Below are 17,998 nucleotides of genomic sequence, written 5' to 3'. Positions count from 1 at the left end.
TCTGTCTATGGTTTTTGTATGTGTGGGGTGCTAGAGAGATGGTTTGATGATTAAGAACCCTGACAGAGGACCCAGGCTCAATTCCACCACCCACACAGTAGCTCCAGACTGTCTGAAACTCATCCCTGGGAGATCAGCGCCCTCTTCTGTCCTCTGTGGGTACTGCATGCACAGGGTGCATAGCTTCACATGCAGATAAAAAAATCCTACACAAAATACAGTGCAAAAAAATTTTTTTAAAAAGAAAACGAATTTAAAAATTAAAGTAAAAAAAGAAGAAAGTTCAAAAAATAAAAAGTAAAAAGAAGAGATCACTGGCAGTCTAACTGGCTAAAGACAGCTTTAACATCTTGGTGCATTTCCATGCAATGTTTTCTCACACTGACTTTTTATGTAGCTGTGAATGTTACAATTATAATTTTAACCTTTGTGTACGATGCTCCTTTCTACATCTTTCTAAAGGTTGCCAAAAAATGGATGTGCATGTCATTATAAAATGACGGTGACCACTAGCTGAGACATGTATACATTTTTTCTAATGCATATATTTTCTTTACTTTTACAGGTTTCTTGTGGCTCAGAGCACAATTTGGCGGTAATTAGTAAGTACCTTTTACACCGATAACAGTTGATTGTGAAGCCCAGTTGATATAATTGGAGAAGACCCTTTGGGGAGCCAGGCTTGGTGGTGTGCATGGGTACCCAGCCTCCCAGCATCCCACAAGTTCCAGGCTGTCTGGGATATATATAGAGAGAGGGTCAGGGAGAGGGGGAGAGTTGGGGAAGATTTGGGAGACATTGTTTTGGTGACAGATCACTTAGAAGAAGCCCGTTTTCTGACCACTGAAGCCTGTTTCACTGAGTAACTTCTGAAATTGCCTGAGCTTGCTCCTGCCTCAGAAAATCATATTTAATGACCTAATTCACAGGCTCTGGCATCATGAGTAGGGAGACATAACACTGAGGAGTGAGCTGGATACTTCTGACTCTCTGGACAAACCCATTCTAGAACGTTCTTTCCTCTTTGTCTGTCTCTGTGTTTGAAAAGTACAGGGCTTGGTTCTCAGTCCTTGCTGCCTGGTGTATACCTGAACCAGGGAGCTCCCAGTCAGGCACAAACCTGGTTCATTAAAGCGTCCTCTTCTCTGGCCTTGGATAACACAAGTTCATGACTGCACCCGTGAGCTTTTCACTCAGGAAAGCTGTCTGTTACTCTCCCTGGTCGAATTAGGCTGAACATGACTCCAAGTGTACACGTGTGTAAAGGATGTATACAAGTGAGACATATATTGGCAACAGCTCATACCAGTTATTTAAAAATACAGTTCTTTGGTAGACACTAACTTTTACTATTAAAGGACAAAGCGGACTTGTGTACTAATGAGATGTACGTGTGTGTTTCTTTTGACACACAGAGTTAAATCTCGATTGAGTATTTGATATTGTAGATGGGACATGCTCAAAGCTGTCGGGGCTCAGAGCACTTCACATAAGCACCCAGTACAAGACAGCGGGATGTTTAAGACCATTTCAAAAATTGTTGGACATTCTATCCTAAGCATAAGCCAAAATTCGTTAAATGATGTTTAAAAATGTTTTTAGTTGTTGTTGCTGTGGTGTGTGTGTATGTGTGTGTGTGTGTGTGTGTGTATGTGTGTGTGTGTTGTGTGTGTGGTGTGTGTATGGTGTGTGTGTGTCTGAGTGTGTGTATGTGTGTGCATGTGTGTGTATGGTGTGTGTGTATGTGTGTGTGTATGTGTGTGTGTGTTGTGTGTGTTGTGTGTGTGTCTGAGTGTGTGTATGTGTGTGCATGTGTGTGTATGGTGTGTGTGTATATGTGTGTGTTGTGTGTGCATGTGTGTGTGGTGTGTGTATGGTGTGTGTGTGTCTGAGTGTGTGTATGTGTGTGCATGTGTGTGTGTATGTGTGTGTGGTGTGTGTGTATGTGTGTGTGTGTGTGCCTGTGTGTGTGTGTCTGAGTGTGTGTATGTGTGTATGTGTGTGTGTATGGTGTGTGTGTGTTGTGTGTGTTGTGTGTGTGTGTCTGAGTGTGTGTATGTGTGTGCATGTGTGTGTGTGTGTGTTGTGTGTGCATGTGTGTGTGTGTAGGCACACATGACACTTGTTTCGGGGATCAAAACTTGGGCCTTCGGGTTTGGTGGCAAGTGCTTTTACTCACTGAGCCCTCTGTGCCGCTCTGTTTAAGGACTTTAAAACCAAACACTCTAGCTGAGCACACTCCAGAGATAACACGGCTTTGATCCTACTGAGGCACAATAGGGCAATGTGGACAACATCTTTGTCCTTATAATTCATCCATCACGCTTCTGTATGAGCAGAAACTAATTTGTGTCTCGGGGAGTCTGAGCCTCAGTGTTCCGGGCAGTGTTTGTTGTGTGTTCAGAATCAAAGCTGCAGTGAAGTCACATGACACAACATGGGCATCACGTGATATAACATGGGCGAGCGTTGCCAACAACTCCCCGGCTCCGTTACATGTTTGCTTTTGAAATGATTTGTTATTGTTGTGTGTTCAGAAGCCTTTTACTCCTGCCAAATCTTTCACAACCCCCACATTTAGTCACTGTACCCCAGACGAGGCTGTCACCACAGTTTCAGAAGCTGGGCGTCACAGACTGCAGTGTTTGTGGCGAGGGGCCAGAGTTCAGAGCAGGCTTCTGTAGTAGCGCGGACTCAGACGAGGTGCTTAACCCCTCATCATTAAAATAGAGGTGGCAACAGTACCCAGCGCACAGTGCTGGTGTGATGCGGTGTGGACCGCTCCCGCAGAAGACCCCAGTTTGGTTCCCAGCAGTCGTGTCCAGCAACCTCCAACCACTCGAACACCTCCAGGCGTTGCAATGCCCTCTTTTGACCTCCATGGACACTGTGCTCACTTGTACAAACACATCTGCAGATAATTAAAACTGAAAGTAAAATAGTTTTTAAAATTTTTTTTTTTAAAGAAATGTTGGTTGCTGTCATTTGACGTGATTTGTTCTCTGGGTGGCCTTTCTTTGGCTTTAGTTCTCCCACCTGTGAATTGGAAGGCTGTGTTCTAGTACTTGTTACCGCTCACCCCTGCCTGCCTCTTGACAGTGGTCTGTTCCATTCCCTGTGTCTTAGCCTGGACTCCTGGCTTCTGGAGGGGAAGCACTATGTGTCCCCTCATCTTTCTTGCCTATGCACAGCACCATGGGTAGCACCTGACTCGGAGAGCCATAGCACTCCTGTCTAAGCCTGACTGACAGCTGCCTAGGGTTGGAGTGGTCTGGGGCACTGTTTGCTGGCCCCAGTGTCATGTGCACAGGGGCGAGAACCAAGGACCCCAGGGAAGGGAAGCTGCAGGCAGCAGTGGGGACGGGAAGAGCTGGAGCCAGAGAGGGAGCTAGAATCTGTATCAGCAAACCTGCCCACCTTGCAGCAGGAGTGAGCATTTTGCACAGAAACTGCTGTGGTCTGGCTGTAATTAAGATGAGCTAATGAGAGACTCTCAGGCTATCCTTTAGAGAGACTCTGTTGCTGCTGCCATCGCTGGATGGAAGAAGGCAGTTACCCCTGGGACCAGCATGGATACAAAGGTTGAAGGGAATCTCTATACATGAAGTGCATAGCTCAGTCACAAGAGAGAGCCCAGGCTAGCAGAGCGGGAAGCTGACCAGCAGAGGCAGCCTGGGACCTGGGAAGAGCAGAGCCAGGAGGTAGACTGCTGCAATTCAAACCGGCCCCATCTCTGTGTGAACACCATTTCCCTCCTCATCCATACAATGGGGTCATAATCCTAAACGCAGCACACGTGTTATATTTCTTTGTTTCCTATTTACCTCGGCATGGAAAGTGTTAGAGAATTGTTCTAGTGAGGTGTTTCTTTGTTGAGAGAGTGACATGAAGGTATTTCAGGAAAGAGGTGAGCCAATGTTATCCGGATGAGGCTATGAGAGTCAGTGGAGGGAACCGGACAAGACATGGTGCTAGGGACAGAGCTTAGAGGTAGATCCCCTGCCTCATGTGCATGAGGTGCAGGACTTGATCCCCAGATTCATATACAATAGAATATAAATATGAGTAAATAAATAATTAAGCTGGGTGTGGTGGTACATACCTGTAATCCCAGCACGTGAGAACCTGAGACAGTGAGATCACTATAAGAGGCCAACTTGGTTTACATAGCAATGACCAAAACTGACCAGGGCTATAGAGACCCTGTAACACCCCACTAAAAATAAAGGAAACAACAACAAAAAAGCAAGTATAATTTTAAATTATTCATTCATTTATTATGTGCACGCACGTGGACCTTTGTAACTTTATATACACCATGCGCATGAAGGAGCCAAAAGGTCAGAGGGCATCAGAACTCCCGAGGCCCCCAGTGTGGGCGCCAGTTGTGTGTGAGCTCAGGTCCTCTCTAGCCCCACAAATGCAATTTTTATTTTGTCCTTACTGCCCAGGGCCTGTGTGTTGAACAGAGAGCCCAGAATGAGGACAGGTAGATCCACAGTATTCTCAGATGTCCACCTGCCCGGGAGCAGAGAATCAGAGGTGCTCTGGAGTAGCAGTCCTCAAAGGGAGCCCTGCAGAGTGTGTGCTTTGCAGGCGAAGTAACAAGATGCTGCTGCCTGTTCACCCTGGCAGGAGGCCGGCGAGACACGCTGAAGAGGAGCCCTAGCAGCCTGAGTGCCTGCCGCCCACTCCCCAGCTCCACTGTCATTGCAGGATCAGACAGATTCCTGCCTTCAGTCCACCCGGAGCCCAGCACCAGTGCCTGACACTATATTTCCTACATGATAGACTTGCAATACCTCCAGAGTAGGCTGGAATGGAATAAAAAGAAGCCACTCTTTGCTCATGGACAGGAGCCTTAATGGTTAGCGAGTGTGTACCAGACTACACAGCCTGGGGAGAGAAGTGAGGCAGGGAAGGGTGAGGGGATGGCGTAGGGATTTACTCTGTCTTGGGGGAGTGAACACAACTCTACACAAGGTACACATGTTCTAACCACTATGCACAAATGAGACTCAGAGGTGAGATGGGTTAAACGGGTTGCTCATAGAAGGGCGGGGTTATAACTGACTATAAGGGAGACCCAGGCTCCCTGAAAGCCATAGTGACCTAAGAAAAATGTGTCTTCATCCTGGATGTCTGTGTCCTGGACAAAAGTCGCATGTAGCCCCGAGGCCGTGGTAAGATGAATCCTGCCCCTGTTTGGGATCTGGACATCTCAGCAGCCCTGGGGATGGTGCCGGTTCAGGTTTGTTCTGAGTCAGAATTCTGCTACCCACTTCCCAGAAAGGGACCCAGTCCCTGCCCATGCAGCCCTGGGTGAGCCTCTTGGGCCTCACTTTCACCTTCCTCCAGAAAGAAGAATTCTGTGGTGACTTTATCGGCATCTAGGTTTCTGTCCTCCTTTGGCAGTTCCAATGAGTTCTTCCCTTAGTTTCCCAATTAAGTCATTCTTGGCATGGCTAGTGCTTGCCACCAGGCCCCTGTGGTGAGGCAGGATGGCAGGTGGTGTGAGTTCCTGCCTGGGAGGGACAGCCTGATCTAGCCCTGTGGGTGCTTAGATGACAGCTAGGGAGAGAGACGAGTCCATTGGCTGTAACTGGGCTGCCCACTCAACCTCCTGCTTCCTGCAGCTACCCTGCCCTGCTGAGCTGGTTTCCTAGTCTGTAACCTTGCCAACATGGCGCCCACCCCAGAAGTGGGTCTTCCTGAGTGGTGTAGGCATGCCAAGGTCCTGCTCTGGGTCTGCACACTCGCCTGGTTTATTAGTCATCTTTTTCCATTTCTTTTCATCCAGGATTTCCCTCTGTAGACATTGTTGGCAGAGATGAGTGAGGTCACATGATTGAGCCGCTCAGGAGACCCCTGCCCCATTTGTTCTAGGAACTTTTCTTCTTTCTACTTGACAAAGGCAACCTGAGGAAAGCAGAGTTGACTTGGCTCACCATTCCATCGTGGCAGGAAGGGGCAGCAGTCGGAAAAGACGGCAGCTGCTCCCTTCGTGCATAGCAAGCAAAGACCACCCAACCCTTGGGCTCGGTTCTTCTTCCTTTCATTATGTCTGAGACCTCAGCCCGGGAAATGGCACCACCCACTTCTAGGGTGAGTGTTCCCACCTCAATTAACCTAATCTAGACCGTCCCTCATTGAAACTCCCAGACATTTGTTTCCATGGTGACTCTAAATTCCATCAAGTTGACAGTCAAGAGTAACCATCTTATCTTGTGTTTGTTGGCAAGCCAGCCTTGTCTATTCAGTGGCCTCCAGGGCAGTGGCAGACATTGTTGAGAGGAGTGGACAACTCCTGGGGATTGATATTTGAAGCCGTCTTCGGCCTTTACACGTATGTGCGTCCAGAGGAGCACATGCATATGTAGGCATACATAAAAAGAAGTGGAGGCAGGCGGGCGGGCGGGCAGGCAGGCAAGAGGAGCTGGCTACATTGTCTTTCTCCACACTCCACTCAGACATTACTGGTGATGGCATTCTGGAGCGCAAGGCCTGCCAGACAGCCTTTGTTAAATACTTGTATATTGGCCAGAAGCATGGCCCCCACTTTCCTTAGCAAAGCCGTTTCTTGACCCAACTTGAAATGACGGTCTATGCATCACTTTACTGGTGCTTTCCAGCTGGCGACCCTGGAACCTTTGTTAGATGCATGGTGGAGCATTTGACCTTGGCCTGACACCCATCAAACAGGGCCCTGTCAGAATTTAATAGAGAAAAAAGTGTAATGGAGAAAAATTACATTTTTATTTTTATTTTATGGCTCTAGCAATGATACCTTTGAACCCCAGGGCTTTGGAGAGTGCTCGGAGGCCTGTTCAAGCTTGCGTGCCCCTCTGTGGAGTGTGATAGGCAGGCTGTAAATGTCTTCTCCGATGATACATTTTATCTTTGTTGCTAAGTGATGAGTCCGTACCGCCATGGACATTGCTATTTCACCGTGGGAAAGGACACAGCCCAGAAGCTCAGTTATACAAAAGTTTATTTTTAATTTTGCAATGTATTACCAACTTCACCTCTAAAGGATGATACTATTTTTCTATTCCAACCAGCAATATGCAACAGTGCCCGTCTCCCCCCCCCCCCCCCGCCCCCTTTTTTTGTAGTGTCTCTAATAGAGGGTTGTAAAGGTTTGGAGTTTTGTGAGTCTGATGTGACAGTTGAACAAATATTCAAGGCAACTTTTAAATTAATCTGTGTTTTGTTTTGAGACAGAGTCTCTCTACATAGCCACATAGCCCTGGCTGTTCTGGAACTCACTGCATAGACCAGGCTGGCCTTGAACTCGCAGAGATGTATCTCCCTACCTCTGCCTTCTGAGTGCTGGGATTTAAAGATGTCCATCACTATGCCTGGCTTTTTTCTTTTAACTTTATGTGTATGTGTTTTGCCTAAACATATGTTTGTGTACCATGGGCTTGCTTGGTGTCTGTGGAACCCAAAAGTGTGTGTTGGAGTCTCTGAATCTGGAGTTGTAGAAGGGTTGATAAGTGCCCTCCCTGTAGGTGCCAGGGATCCAACTCAGGTCCTTGGTAAGAGCATACAGCACCCTTAACCACTGAGCCCTTTTGATTGCTTTTGTACTTGAAGCATAACATTTACATACTGGCAAGGTGGCTCAGTGGATATAGCCACTTATCTCCAAGTCTGACAACCTGAGTTTCAGAACCATGGCTGACATGAGCTCCAGAGAACTGACAGCTGAAAATTGTCCTTTGACCTCCACAGGTGGTTCGTTCTCTCTCTCTCTCTCTCTCTCTCTCTCTCTCTCTCTCTCTCTCTCTCTCTCTCTCTTTCTCTCTCTCTCTCTCTCCATAAATGAATGTAATGGGCAATCTTGGTCGTGAGCCTGGTGGGGTTGGGGAGTAAACAAGGGAATGCCAAGGCACCTGGCATTGCACCTATTCGAGAAGGCTTCAGCGTGACTGTCTGTGAGGTGTTTCCAGAGACAGTTAGACCCTGGGGTGGGGAAGGGATGGGGCGTTGACCTCATGAATGGTTTAGTTCATTAACAGATTTAAATTTTGAGTAGACTCTGATAGATGTGTGATTGGTGAGGCCTGGTTGGAGGAAGTGGTGTCTTGAGTGGGTTCTTAGGTGCTAGGTCCTGCCCTAACCACTTTGCTGTTACTACTCCAACCTGCTTCCTTCAGCCATGATGTGAGCAACTTTACTGTGTCCTCCTTGACGAAATGATGGAAGCCTCGGAAATCACGACGTAAAGAAATTCTTCTCTTGAACTGTGTGTTGGGTCACAGCACTGATAAGCCTGTAGAACATATGTAACATGTTTCAATCCTAAGGCTTTGGTTTAATGATTTTTTTTCACACAAGTGTGTACCTCAGAAACTACCACCCAGGCCATTACACAAGACATGTCCAGCACCTCAAAGGGTGACCTCATGCCCCACACCAGTCAGTATTCCTGTTGTCTTCTGTCTCTAACGGTGATATGTGTCTGTCTGAACGCCATATCATGCTGCTGCTGTTTGACTTTTGACCCGCTCATTGTGTCTCTAAGAATTATTCATGCACTGTACAGCAACAGCTCTCTTTTGCTGCTTGGTTAATATTTCTCTTTGTGATCGCATCACATGCTTATCCATTTAACTCTTGGTGGACATCTGGATTTCTATCCGAGGAATTGTGAGGAAAGCTGTTGTGAATGTCTCATAGAGTCCCTTGTATGTGTTTAGATATAGATCTTGTGGTGTTCAGATGAGAATGCCCCTCCCCCCCCCGACTCATTTGTTTAATGCTTGTCCCCTCGCTGATGGAACTGTCTGGGAAGGATTAGGAGGTGTGGCCTTGTTGGAGGAGGTGTGCCACTGAGTGAATTTTGAGGTTTCAAAATCACAAGCCATTCCAGTTAGCTTTTCTGTCTGCCCCACAGTGGTTGTCTCAACATGTAAGCTGTCAGTGACTGCGCCAGTGTATGCCTGCCTGCTGCCTGCTGTGCTCCCTGCCTGCTGCGTGCTGTGCTCCCTGCCTCAATGGTCATGGACACCCTCTGGAGCTGCCAAGTCCAGAATTACTTTATTTTATGTTACCGTGGAGTGGTGTCTCTTCATTGCCATATAAAAGTAACTAAGACAATACTGTTTAAGCATTTTCTAAAGCTTCTTCATAAAGTTCAAGACCTCCATTCCAAAGATGTTAAGTCCCTGTCTGTTGTTTTACAGTGGGTTTGTCTGCTTTTCCCTACTGATCTGTGGCATACAGTGTCCACCCTTTATTGAGGAATTCCATTGCAGACATCTTTTTCCCAGCTCTTTTGCAACATTCCCATCTTTTGGTGAGTAAATGTTCTCTATCTTAGGGAAGTTGGGATTAGCAGTCTCTTCAGTGCTTTGAGGTATTAGTACTGGTTTAAGACACTTGACCTACTCTAAGGTCATGGGATTTTTTTATCTGTGTTTTCTATGTGAAAGTTTGTTTTGCCTATTACATTTAGAACTAAAAACCCACCTCAAATTCCTTTTAAAAGCATTGCTTCAGAACCATCTATTACAAAGTTTAATCTTTCCTCACTGAACTGCAGAGACCACCCCCCCCCAGCTAAAGGTCAAGAGGTCACAAACACGTATGTGTGCTTTGAGATGGTTCTTTCTTTTTATTATTAGTTTGTTTTATAAGCCTTCCTACTTTATTATCCTCAAAGGTTATTGTGCTATCCCAGCACTCAGGGGGCTGAGGCAAAGAGGATCACTAATTGGAGGGTAACCTGGGCTACATAGCAAGACCCCGTCTCAATATTCACTCTCTCTCTCTCTCTCTCTCTCTCTCTCTCTCTCTCTCTCTCTCTCTCTCTCACACACACACACACACACACACACACACAGAGTGGCCTTTTTGCTTTCCATCATCTCAGTTAGCATCCTTTCCTATGGAGGCCATTGATATTCCCTCCTACAAAAGGTTTGTTTCATCCCTGTATTGGTTTTCCACTGCCATTGTAATAAGTTACTTAAAGATTAGTGGCTTAAAACAACATACACACATTGTCTTAAGGCTGAAGTCAGCAGTCTTGATAGATCTCTGGGCTAAAGGCGGGAGAGTGGTTTCTTCCTTTTCTTGATAGCTCTAGAGTGAATCTGTCACCATTCCCACCTTCCATGGACTGCCCATGTCCTCTTCAGAATCGACTTGCACCCCTTTTTTTGCAAAGCCAGATGGAAACATTTCCTCTGGTTCATCTGACGCTGACTCTTTCTTCCCTTCCCGTCTTCATTTAGCCTCTTGATTATATTGGACCCACCTGGAGAGTCTAGCACCATCTTTTATGGTAATGTCGGCTAACTGGTTCCCTTCATTTGCTCATTCAGTTACCCTTTGTCATCTAACCCTCGATTCACAGGCCGCAGGACCTCAGCAACCTTGAGTGGCATTATTCCAATCATGGCGTCCTACCCCTGTGTTGCAGGGTCTAAATGGCCATGATCCTCACTCTCTACAGTTAACCCTAGTGTGGAAACACTCAGATATGGGGTCTCTGAGAGGTAACTAGGTTACGACAACTGTCTCATAAGGAAGATTGATGTCCTTACAGAAGATGCCCGTGGGAGTTTGTTTGTCCATTTCCCCACATGAGGACATGTAGTGAGTGCCGTTCATGAGAAATAGCTTCTGCCAAACACAAGGCCAGAATTGGCCTTGTAACTACCAGCATCCAGATTTTCAGTGGTAAAGGTCTTTTTAAAAGTGACCACAGTTGGGGCATTTTGTTAGAGCAACCCAGGCAGGCTGATAGCCATCTCCCACTGTGGACAGTTGGTCGTTAGGAGTGTTCTCCATAAGAGAGTCCTCTTTCTTGGCCAGTATTATTGCACACATAATTTCCTGAGTTTTTCTCTTTCATTTTTGCTTTTGGTGTCTTTTGCTTATTTTGCCTTTATGATTTTTGCTATTTAGCCTTTTCTGTTAGCAAGGATTAAATGTATCAGTCCTTTCAATGTGGCTTCTGGATAAGCCGGTGCAGCCCTCCATAGGTGTATATGAAGGTACAGGTTTGCGCATGCATGGGAGTCAAGACACAACCTCAGTGTCGTTACTCAAGTACTGTTTTGTTTTGTTTTGTTTTGTTTAAAGACAGGGTCTCTTGTGAGTCTCTAATCTGCCAAATAGGTTAGGCTGACTGGCCATCGCGCCCAGGTATCTGCCTGTCTCCACTTTCCAAGAGCTATGACTATAAACTTTACACACCCCTGTGCCTCGATTTCTCCTTGTGGGCTCTAAAGATTGAACTCACGTCCTTCACAGACTGAACTCTCTCTCTCTGGCCCTGTGCTTCTTATCTTCTTCTTCTTTTAATATGTGAGCTGTTGATTCACTTGGAATCTATCCTAGTTTAGAATGTCAGGTGTGGATTCAACTTCATTATTCTCCAGATGGCTCCTCAATTATCTCACTACTGTTGATCGAAGTCTTTGGCTGACTTCCTGGCTCCTGTTGCTAACAGAGGAGCCCTAAGGCTCAAAGAGAGGGAGGGACTTCCCCAGCTTGCCAGCCAGCGGTAGAGGATAACAAGTTCCTCTCTGGACGGGGCTGACGGCTGCTTCTCAAGGGGCTCCTGAGGCTGTGTGCTGTGGGTGCGCGTGGGCAGAGGGGACACTAACAGGGCTTCCGTTGCCCCTGGTGCTCACTGCTTTGCCTCATCCTGTCTCACACTGCTCTGGAATTGACAGATTTATTTCACTGTCTCACCTGGTGACTCGGGTGCCAAATTTCCTCTCCTCCAAGCAGAAACATAATTGAAGTTTCCACATCTGGAAGCGGTGTTGGATTGTTTTGTTTGTTTTTCTGCCATTTTTCCTTTAGAAGGGATGTTTATATCTCTTCACAGGAATCATTCTAAATGACGTGGCAAGGTGAGGCCGCCAGGCTGTAGAAAAGGCTCCTGTACTTGCTAAATTACTGTCAGGCTGGCCCTTTTTAGCACAAAGGTGACTATGACTTTTGTGTGTGTGTGTGTGTGTGTGTGTGTGTGTGTGTGTTTCTCTGGTTCTTCTAGAGTTGTTTAGGGTAGCAGACATGGCAGTTGTGACTCTCTGAACTCTCTCAATGACACAGAAGTCATTGAGAGCTTTCAGAGACCAAATCTAATAACCAAGGTGAATTCAAGGCAAAACGTGAAGAATTGGAGTAGATCAGAATCCTTCTGCTATGCAAGGGCTGAACTCTGCTCCTGGCAGTGGCTGACGCTGTAACCTCAGGCATTCAGTTATTTGGACAAGATGATTTCTGAAGTCATCTGCAGCTCTCAGCATCTGTCCTTGTGTCTGTGACCCGTGCCAAAATGATAAAACTAAGCAGTGCACACGTATCCCTCAGTTGCTTTTGAATATTGACTGACTAGTATAACTGTCCCCTTCTTTGGTTTACTCATCGCTGATGATGTGACACATGGCATTCTGTGGAGAGATAGAATAGTAGGGTGTCTTGGAGAGCTCAGAGCTTCGGATGAGATGTGACAGGCGCTTTGCTTGTAGAACCTGAAGGGATAGACACTGGGTGAAGGAGTACGAAATAGACAAGAGTGAGAAGAAGAAGAAGAATGGTCGGTTTTGGAAACACCTGAGAGAGAGGTAGGCCCCGAGTGACTGAAGGAAGAGGCAACGTTCTGCACAAGGGTGGACATGAGCAAGTCCAGGAAGGCTTTAAAGTGGGAGTCAGGGCTGAAGGATAAGTGGTGATCACCAAGACAGTTTAGCATTACATGGGGCCAAGTCCTCAACCTCATTGACTTTACTGCACAGACAGAGTGGAGCCAGGATGCAAAATACTTCAGAAGCCGATGAATATAAGAAATAATAAAAGGACAGTGTCCTTTTTACAGAGCAGAAGCACAGCGAGAGTGACTGAGTGACTGCGAAATGCTGGCACCACTCTGAGTCTTCTGCATGTATCATTGCGGCTAGCTATCACGTGAGGGCTGGGGGTGTAACTTGGTCCTAGAGTCTTTGCCTAGCAGGCGTGAAACCCTGGGTTTAATCCCCTCTCCATCCTGGGAGTCGTCACTCCATAAAACAGAAAGTAGATAAGTGTATCCCAATCAAGACCTCAGAGTGGTGCGTGTGTGCGTGCATGCATGTGTGTGTGTGCGTGCGTGTGTAGATTCCCACTAATGCCTGCTGACTCTATGGGTGTTCTCTTCTCATCGTGGTTCGACCTCTTGTGAAGATCAGACTTGGTGGTCACTCAACCTTCCAAGCAGGGTGACTTGAGCTTTTAGGCAGAAGAAAGCCAACAGCAGAACTGTCCTTACCAATAGCTCTTGTCTAGAGGGCTGAGGCCAAGCTCTGTCTCTCTGTGTGTCCCCTGAGCTCAGAACTTTAAGGACCTGTGCATAGCTACTGGGTAGCTTTGACTGCGGCTACACAGTCAAGCCAGTGAGTCTGACCTTGGGCAAAGTCTAGGGGTGCACATGTCTCCCTGGGGACACCTGGACTCACATTGTACCTGCTGTTCCTGTTGCCTTTTGCTTCTGTGGAACCCCCTGTGTCTTCTGGGAGTGTCCACTGCTCTCTCTGTGGCCATTGAGCCAGATGCACTGTCTGAGCAGAGCAGAGCTTCCACAGCATTTCATTTGGCTGCTCCCAGATTCATTCACTCATTAAGAGGCTGAGCCCAGGCTGAGACCTGAGCACTAGACAAGTCGTTACTTGGGCCAGATGACCTTCCTCCTCCTTCTCCTTTTCTCTGTGGCCTCAGTAACTTGGCCTTTTGTGTAACGTATGGAAATAGGTTTCAGGAAGATAATGGCAGAATGGATTATCGACCCTCAAATATTGGCCAAGCCATAGCGATAGTAACATAGCAACAGCTGACGTGACTGGTCCATGTTTGCCTTAACCCACTTTGCACGTGTTATTGATCATTTATAGTAATAGTAATGTGGGTGCTGCCATACAGACTCCACAGACAGGCACAAGGAAGAGAAGGCAAAGGAAGGAGGGCATTGTCCTACGTAGTCTAGTGTGAGCAGTTCAGAGTCCGAGATAGTTGCTTTGTAATTCTTATTCATTCATCTGTTGATAAGAGCTGCACATGGGGCTGCCGCTGCCGCTGCTTAAACGCTCTATTTCGGCCCCTCTCTGTGAAGGCACAGGAAGACAACATTTGCTTACTCTGATCCCAGAAGAGTGGGAAGATTTATGTCTCGTGAAATGGCTAATCAGGACCTACACAGGGGTTGACATTGGAGCTGAGATCAACAGAATAGCTCGATGCGGGGGTAAACTCAGAACAGCCCTAGCATGTGGTCAGCATGTGCTAGGGAGGCCCAAGCATGTGGACCCAGTCCTAACCACCAAGAGGCTGGCAGAGGAGGGGTAGGCTTATGGGTTCTGCTGCCTTTGATTTGTCAGTGGGACAGGTAGTCTGGTCTGAACACCATCAGCCAAACGGTCCCACAGAGGAGTTTACGGGGAAGGTAAGAGTGGCGTGGTTCTTAGTGTCTCGGGTTCCAGCATCACAACCATAAACCCATGCCTGCAGGGTTACCTTTGTTCACTGCAGAGAGAGCTCACCAAGAGCAGGTGGCCATGTTTTCTTTGGTAATATTGAGTGTATAGAGCTAAAGTAGGGTTGGAAAGGCCATCAGAGGCCATCTCTGTCCACCACCACCTATACCAAAATGCCCTGGTCTTAGAGGGGTCAGTGCTGTGACCCAGTGGTGAGCCCCCCAAAGCAGAAGCCCAGACACTAAGAAAGCAGATCTCCTACCACTCTGCCTAGAACTGTGCTTTCTTGGGAGGGAATTTTTGTAACAGCTGCTCACTCCCTGGGAAGATGGCCTTTAATCTTTGCAGCATTATTGACAACCTTCTGTTGATCTTACCCGGCCTCCTCTGCCTCCGCCTCACTTTAGATAGGTGTCTTTAAAACAGTTTGTATTTTCTGTGTGTGGGTGTTTGTATGCATGCGTGTATGTATGCCATATGTGTGCCTTGTGTTCACAGAGGTTAAAGGAGGGCATCAAGTCCCCTGGAACTGGAGTTACACGTGGTTGTGAGCTGCCACGTGGGCACTGCTGGGAATTGGACCCGGGTTATCTGGAAGGGCAGCCATCTCTCCAGCCCCACATTGGGTTTCGTTTTTCACATTGTAAAGTGTTTAAGAGTGGCTGGAAATGAATGATGCCGAATTTGCATAAAAATAAGATAGAACATTATTTTTATCAACATTATTTTATAGTCATCAAATGGACTTAATGTGGAAATATAGTTCTGTAGGTTTTAATGAATTTACAGTATCTACAAGTTGCTTTGCCTAGGCTACATGAGACCTTGTCTCAAAGAACGCTTACTTTGGGTGAGTTACGCCCCACTCCCCTTGAGCTGTCTCCCTGTAGAAGAGGAGGCTGAGACTAGTGAAGCAAATCATGATGGCTGACTAGCACAGAAAGGGCCGAGCTCAGTCCCTGACCCACAGCAGTCCCAGTACAGGAGATCTCTGTTGTTGCTTGACAAAGCTTGGCCTGATCTGGCTGTTGAGTTTTACCATCTAAGAATTGTTCTTTAGGGAAGAGGGTGCGTTAGCCAAGGTTCCGTCAGACTCCGTGTATACAAAGAGTTCAGGGTGAGGCTTGGTCTACACAGCTGTGGGGACTGCTGCATTCATCCTTATGGCTTACTGTCTGGAAGGGCATGCCCAAAGAAACAGTGGGGCGGGAACTGAGCTGCATGGACTTGCATGGACAAGCCGAACTGCTTGGGAAACACCCTTTATAAGGCCCACTGACTACATCAGTTTCTGTGCACGGGGCCACCTGATTCTTTTAACTACCTCTGCACAATACCATCCCAGCAACAAGAGGAACCATGGTTATTTGGATAAATAGGTACAGGCTGGAGGGTAAAACTCATCATCGCATGGCCCAGTCTGTGTTTAGGAAAATCATTCTAATGGTAGCATCGAAGCCAAGCTGGTGGTGACAGGGTCAGAAACACAGAACAGAGGATGAAGACTGGGTGGCTTCCTCACTGCCGAGGCAGTGTAATGAGATACCACACAGGTAATGTCAGAGCTGCAAGTCTGACGGGCACTTTGTTTTCAACCACTGTAGTGACTGGGACCGTGGCTTGCCCGGAAAGCCTTTGCTGGGAGTCAGTCTTTTTGGTCACTTTTCCTATCACTGTGAGAGGATATCTTGACAAAGGTAACAAATAAGGGGAGGCGGTATTCTGGCTTATTATTCAAGAGTATAGCCTGTCATGGTGGGGAAGTCACAGCAGCAGGGGCTGGTCACATGACATCCACAGTCAAGCAGCAGAAAAGGATGACTCATGCTGCTGCTTAGCTTTCTCTCTCCACCCATACAGTCCAGGGTCCTAGACAGGGAATGGCACCACCCACTGTGTACAGGTCTCTCGACCTCGATTAGCACAATCAGAATAATCCCCCAAAGGCCCATCTCTCAGGTGAGTCTAGATTCTGTCAAGCTAACAACACTGACCATCACACAGCCCTTCCTGGTGGACTTTTTTTCTAGATGCCAAGGTGCCCTTTGCAAGAAGAGGGGCCCCACTGGGAGTCTTTATATACAACGCCTCTTCCTGAGAAGAAACCAAAATGGAGTGATTGGTTCCTTCGGGCATGGTTGACAGTGGCTCACTGTTTCAACACAGTCAGACAAAGTACTCTGCACTCCGCTCCAAGCTCAGGCTCCTCTCACCCAGTCTGCAGACAACAGGGGCTTAGTGCCCAAGGAGAACCCTGCTGAGTGCCGGCCAGTGTGCTGGCACCTTTACTGTCAACAACAAGGAGTGACAGCTAGCATTCCTGTTCCCCTTCATACCAAGTGCCATGCAAGTAGGGTCTTTTTTTTCTTTTTCTTTTTCTTTTTGTTTTCTTTTCTTTTCTTTTCTTTTTTTTTTTTTTTTTTTTTGTCATTTGGATTTTCTAACTGCATCATCAGAGCAACCATGAACTGTTATCTAAGTTTATCTACTTGTAAGTGGGAGATCATGGCAGAGAAATTAAGCAACTTGCCTCCCAGCTACATAATTATTAGTTGTACAATTAGTGGCTATCAAAGGATCGGATCCATGTTCTGATTCCCAAGCCCAAGGTTCAAGGCCCCATGGTGTCTTCTTCTATTATATCTGTAATCGGAGTTTTAGAGAAAAGGCAGAGGCTCCAGCAGCTCCAGAGACTGGGCTGGGCCACCTGTCGCCATGTGCCCATTAAACAGCAAGTAATGACGGAACATGGGGAAAGGAGACTCAGTCAGTGTGAGAAAGAGGAACAAGAGCCCCAGTGACCCACAAGCCCTCCATAGTTTCTGCCTCACGCTTGGGTTCCTGCCCTGCCTTTCCTCAATGGTAGATTACAACCTGGGAGTATAAGCAAAATATATCCTTTCCCTCCCATAGATTTCCCTTGTCTAGAGTATAACACATCACAGCAATAGAAAGTAAGCTAGGAGTGTGTGCATTATGTATGTGCATGTATGTATTTTTGCATGTATGTGGAGGCCTGAAGTTGTCGGTGAGAGTCTTCCTTGATCACTCTCAACTTAATTCTTTGACACAGAGTCTAAACCCAGGGCTCACCCACAAGAGTCATTTAGTCAGCTTCCTCTGAGCCTCTGTCTCTACCTTCCAAGCTTGGAATCATAGGAGAGCTGCTAGGCCCATCTGGTTCTCACAAGGGCTCTGGGAATCCAGTCCTCATGCTTGTACAGTAAGCACTTTGTCCACTGAGCCAGCTCTCTGGTCCTCAGACCGCACAGTTGTCATCTTGTGGCTCTTGGCTCTGGGAATGAGCATCTGGGATAGGTGGGTGTGATGGGAGGTGCAGCAGCCTGGTCCCAGGGTACAGAAGCAGAGAACTCCATTTTCATTTGGAATTATAACTCCACTTTACATTCAGTCCTTCCTCCTTTCTGTGTAAGCGTGGGTTGTGGGATTGTCCCCACTTCTCTGAAGACACAAAGCTTTCTGGTCATGTCCTCTTTCCATCAGTGTCCAGCAGTCACCTTGGATAC

General features: G+C 47.1%; 1 protein-coding gene across 4 annotated transcripts in view; it reads left to right on the top strand.

Moving 5' to 3' along the window:
* Positions 1-17,998, top strand: part of Sergef (secretion regulating guanine nucleotide exchange factor) — a 202,831-nt gene that overhangs the window by 135,582 nt on the left and 49,251 nt on the right. For all 4 annotated transcript variants that reach the window (XM_087576314.1, XM_087576329.1, XM_087576319.1 and 1 more), the window contains one exon: positions 566-602. In XM_087576314.1, coding sequence (XP_087432440.1) covers positions 566-602 — 37 coding nt within the window. The remainder of the gene's footprint in view (positions 1-565; positions 603-17,998) is intronic.

The sequence above is a fragment of the Rattus norvegicus genome, chromosome 1, assembly GCF_021556685.1.
Source record: "Rattus norvegicus strain SHRSP/BbbUtx chromosome 1, alternate assembly SHRSP_T2T, whole genome shotgun sequence".
NCBI lineage: Eukaryota > Metazoa > Chordata > Mammalia > Rodentia > Muridae > Rattus > Rattus norvegicus.
Note: the sequence above shows the minus strand (reverse complement) of the source record. Positions and strands in the feature narration are given on the sequence as shown.